Raw genomic sequence first — 5,347 nt, 5'->3', positions numbered from 1 at the left:
GGGGGTGCGCCTGGGTCCTGCTGATGCACTCCTGCAGAGCTGTGACAGACTACCTACGGCCAGATGCACCCTTTACCCAGAGCACGGGACAGAAAAGGAGAATTACAACTCTACCATTTTAACTTATACTTTGTTTCCCCTCTTAGGCAAAAAAAGAGCAATCTATGCTGAGAAATAAAAAAAAGAACAGGATGGAATAGTTAAAGATCAGATACTGCAGCATCAAGCAAAAAATACAAATAGGCAAAGAGTTCCAAGATGGCAACAGTTTTCATTCACGGGGTTTGAGCCAGATATGAACCAGTGATCTTGAAGCCAAAGCCCCAAATATCCTATTTCTAGTCCCTTCCAGTTCTCTTCTAACAAGGAAGAAATTATTGAAACTGATGCTTCAGGCTGAGGATTATTCTATTCTGCTGTGGTCATAAGAGCTTTACTTAATTGGGTAAAAAAAGTTTTCCCGATAAATAGTATTTTTCTATGTGTTTACACTGGCACCACAAAAGGGAACTGAAAATCCAACTTTCTATAGCATCTCTATATAAAACACTCCCTAAATTTGACCACAGTTTGGCTACGCTATTTATTCTTCCACATCTGTCATATGCCTAAAGTTATATTACTGGGTTAACCCTTCAGTCGCTGGAGTCTGCCATATGCACAGCAGAAACACTTGCATCTCTGCTCCAGTTAAACCTACCGCAGTCACAGGGTAAGAAGTCTCTGTGCCTGTCATTTCCCTGCTGGCTTCTTAAAAGTTCAGGAAGACAAAATAAACTGGCAAGTAACCAATACGATTTAAAAAGCCAGGGATAGATAATTAAGGTGGCAGACTAGAGGATAAAGCTCCTCCTCTTCCTTCGACCTGTAAAAAACCCAGCTATACTGCTAGCAAGCAGGAGCTATTATCTGACAGGCAGGGACTTACGGGAACAGAGTCCCCCTGAGCTCATTTGTTAGCAAGATCTTTTTCCAACCTCAGCTTTGCTTGAAGATGCCAAGGCTTGTGAGGACAGTGGACGATACAAGAGCCCAGTTCCCATCTAAGTATCATCTCTGCAGCAGGCCAGGAGCACACGGGTGGCTGTTACAGTTTTTACATCTGTTCTCATGTTACGTACATTACAAAGCTGCTTTACTGCTGCCTTCCCTCATCTCTACAAGAACTAGCTGGAATCATCACCTGGACTGATCCCAGAAGCCTAATGCCTGAAAAGCAGGGTGCAGTCTTTACTTACTCATCTCCTTCTGGGCAGATTCCTGTGGTCTCGTCATACTTGGTACAGTAAATGTCAGGGCTGTAGTTGAATGTACCATCCCGGCGGCGGATAGATCTGCGACGACGCTGGTTGACAAAGTGCCAGTGGAAGCAAGTGTAGGGCCGGTGCTGAGTGCACTTGTGCTGCACGAAAAGAGGGCACTGCTCCGTGCGGAACTCCTTCAGGTAACTGCAGGCAGAAACCCAACAGCAGGGGATAAGGACGAGATGCTGGTCAGAGGCAGTACCCAACCACCCCGCAGAGTCCAGGCCAAATGCAGCCAGAGCCATCACAGAGATGCCTGCTGTCCATCCCACACCCTCCCCTGCTTTCCCTCTCCATAACGAGACTGGAAGCCGCTGGTTGTCTGTAACGGGAAGGTAGCGGGTACCAGGCCAGTTAACACAGACACGAAGGCTCGTGATGGCTGAAGTCACCTTCTATTGTGGCTTTTCAGTAGCATTTTGAAGAGGCTTTTCATGAGCTCAGAAAATAGTTTGTGAGAAACTACAACTCTTAAGTACCTTTCCATCCATTTCTACCTCTAAATCTGAGACCTATCTAAGCAAAAAGGGGGTTTCCTTCCTATATGTTCAGTTTTTAAAAAAATACACTTCCTTGTCACCATGTTTAAAGCTTCAAGTTACTGAGAGAGAAAAATTTTTAAAGACTTTCATGCCCTGTCCTCCTGGTTTAACTCAGCTTCTTCAGTACGTGGTCAACTGCAAAATTAAAATTAATCAATTCCTCTCTTGCAATTTTGTGAATTGAGGACTCGATCTTAAGAAGTGGGAAAACTATCTCCAAACTCCTGCCTGTTTGTGTTGCTTTAATTTTAATATGCAATTCTCTGAAAGTACGTGTCTTCTTTTACCCTGAGAACTAAAGAAGCCACAAGCTTTTATTTGTGACACTAATAACAGTCTCTAAACCCAGATTGTAGAGGATTACAAAATGGTTTAGATCAACATAATGATCTGACTGTGATCTGTGTGTAGGTGCTTGCAAACCCAGGCTGCCTGGAACCCCCTAGCTGTCCCGTATTTGTAGCGACCTCATGAACAGTGCAAGTAGCTCAGACCCCAATCCCACTGGCTTCGGTCTCAGAGGCAGCTCCAAGGACAAGAGCATTCCGGTCCCTTTCACTCAGAGGTCAGCGCAGACAGAGTGTAACAAAACTTGTCGGTCAAAATAAAAGTGCCTGTATGCTGCTGGAAGCAACGCGATGATGTAACAGCAGATATGGACTAATTTTAAATTGTGTCTGTACTCCGAGGCAACAGAACGGAGTATAGGGGTTTGTCAAATACTCATTCCCACATCAGACGTTCTATCGTGTTTCTAAATAAGCGAAATGATGTCTGATGCCCAAAGCTGTATTTACAGATAATATCATGCCAGATTCATTCTGAAAACAACATCTGTAAATAAAGTCTCTCTACCCCTGGCTGAAGAGAAAGCCTCAGGAAACCGCACAACCAACCAAAGTGGTTTTATTTGTTTGTGATGAAGAGACAATATCACAGGCAAGAGCTTTTCTAGTTAGATGTTGCAAGCATGGAAGATTAAAAGCTCTTTCTCCTCTTCAACCTCCAAATACGTGAGCCTTGCAGGTTCCACTGCTTTGGATCTGTGATGGCCCGGGGCCTCTGCAGCCGGCTGTAAGCCCTTCTCAACCCAAGCCCATCTGTCCCCTGCAATCCAGCGTGGCTGGAACAGTGTCTGCATTGGGGCCCAAGCCTTCACACCAGAAAAACCAGAGGCAGCGTGCAGAAACAAGTCTGTTTGGAGTAGGTGAGGGCTAACAATATCACTTTGTTCCTTTCCACTTTTAAAAGACCGGCTCCATTCAAACAGAGCTCCCTGCTCCAACGACGGCAGCAACTCATCTGGAAACTGAACGCTGCAATAAAGTTAATCCATTCCTGAAAAGCTTTTCAAGCTGTTGGGCCACATACAGTTGTAAAAGATGGAATTCCACAGATTATTTTATCTTATCAGCGCATTAATAAGACTTAGAACAAAAGTGACCGTAGTAACATTTAGGTTAGAAAGTTAATTAAGTAAACTTAAGTAGCATGATACATTGACTGCTGTGCACAGATACTGCACCGGCGCCAACCAGTCTCTTCCGCACCTTCACGTACACCGTAGAGACAGGAGACGTAGGTTACTCGCGTTTTCATATGGACAAACTGCAGAACAGGTGGACACGTGCCCCAGCCTGTGTCATACAGCCACTGGAATCGGTGACAGTGACCAAGAGCCTTTAACCCCTCCATCATCACCAGAGTGAGTCCCCCCCCCCCCAGCCGTTGCCATCCAGCCACTGGAATCGGTGACAGTGACCAAGAGCCTTTAACCCCTCCATCATCACCAGAGTGAGTCCTGGGCTTCATTAGAAGAACAGCGTCCTGAGCCTCGTCAGTGCTCTGCAAACTACGAGGAGGTATCAGGCCAACATCGCCTGGGTATCAAGCCCAACACTCTGGACTTGTAGTGACAGGAATGTATGAAGCACTGTTTAAACACCCTAAAATTTAAAAACTGTACGATCAACCAATCTGCAACAGTTTCCCCTTAGCAGGAGCACTTTAAAACATACACCCCGAGTAGGGATTTACCTCTCTGGAGTGTCAGTTGTTGCTGAAGAGCAGTTGAAAATTAATTGCATTTCATGATTGGCTAAACTCCCTGGAGAAACATTTATTATAATGTAAATGAGAGATAATTACATAAGTAAATGGTTCACCTGAAAAGTGTTTAACACCTAACTTGCTTCATCAGAAACTCATTGTTTAATGCCAACTATTAAATAAATGATTTCTCACTCTTAACTGCAAAGCAAGTCCAGCAAACGGGTACCGCTGAGCTCCGCGCAGTAACTGTGCGCGATCACCTCTGCAACAGACCCAACAGAGGAAAGGAGAGTTGTCACATTACCTCAGGCACTTTGAGCCTTTCAATCACTGCTTTGGGCTTTTCTTTTTTTCAAGCCACTACAACATTTTAAATCACTCTCCTCCACAATAGCCTGAATGGTAAATTGCCTTATAGCCCTGTGTTTTCTTCATCCACGAAGCGAGCGTGGTCTCCTCTGGGGGAACACGGAACACTCAACCAGCCACTTTGTATTAAAATATATGAAAGGCATCTAACCACATGTGTTTTGGGAACACAGAAAGGATACACAGACCGCTCCACCGCAGAGTAATGCCTCACAAAGCTATTAATATTTCAGTAGCCTCTTGCAAAGGCTCCAAACGAAAACACAGGGAACACTGTCATGACAGAGCCTGCTGGTGTCAACGGTCTCCATAAATTTTTTCCCAGAACAGCTGAGAAAAGGAATTTCTGCACGACCCTTGAAACTGCAAGTATGTTGATAACTGGTACAATTTGACTGTGTGTCAGCCAACGGCTGTGTCCGTACAGGAAGAGGAAATCCAGCAATGATAACTTGCATTTCTCAGCTCCTCTCTAAAGATCTCAGGAAACTCTATGTGATGGGCGGAAGAATTATTACCCCCATTTTATATAGTTTATATAGTTACTTTTCTATTTATTAAAAAACAAAAAGGTTGAAAATAACCAGTTCAGGGCCACTTTACACACACTTTCTTTTGTCTATGTGTACATGTCACATTTTCAAACCCTTACAATTTCTTAAAAATTTGTTGTCGCCTGATACTACATTAACATCAACACCCGAATTCCAGGAGGAAATTGTTATCATTTATGAGTCCTACTAAACAAAGACATATGCCATTCTAAACAATTAGGAGAGGACTGCCCAGAACAATGCAGATCAAAGTGCCCAGGCTGAACTGAACTTGCTGCTGAACAGGATGGATGTTACTGGACATGAAAGCTTCTTTCACGAGGAAGAGGATGGGTTCTTAGATGAGCTCTGGGAACTCCCAGAGACCAGCAGGAGCAGCAAAGTATTAGGAAAAAAAATGCAACTTTGCTGAAATTCCACTTCTTCTGGGGTGGGAGGTGGGATGGGGCAGTAATTACTCTCTGCAAGAATTTACACTGGCAGGGAATACTCTTTGAAGGACCTGGGGGTACTGGTTGACAGCCGA

At 44.3% G+C, this 5,347-nt stretch overlaps 1 protein-coding gene across 1 annotated transcript in view; it reads right to left on the bottom strand.

Moving 5' to 3' along the window:
- Positions 1 to 1,448, bottom strand: part of UNK (unkempt family zinc finger) — a gene marked incomplete at its 5' end in the record, with an annotated part of 22,478 nt that extends 21,030 nt beyond the window's left edge. Inside the window, one exon of the mRNA XM_010146182.1 lies at positions 1,239 to 1,448. Within this exon, the coding sequence (XP_010144484.1) occupies positions 1,239 to 1,448 (210 nt within the window). The remainder of the gene's footprint in view (positions 1 to 1,238) is intronic.
- Positions 1,449 to 5,347: the final 3,899 nt, after the last annotated feature.

This window comes from Buceros rhinoceros, unplaced genomic scaffold (genome assembly GCF_000710305.1).
Source record: "Buceros rhinoceros silvestris isolate BGI_N320 unplaced genomic scaffold, ASM71030v1 scaffold13222, whole genome shotgun sequence".
In the NCBI taxonomy this organism is placed as follows: domain Eukaryota; kingdom Metazoa; phylum Chordata; class Aves; order Bucerotiformes; family Bucerotidae; genus Buceros; species Buceros rhinoceros.
This window is presented reverse-complemented; position numbering and strand designations above follow the sequence as displayed.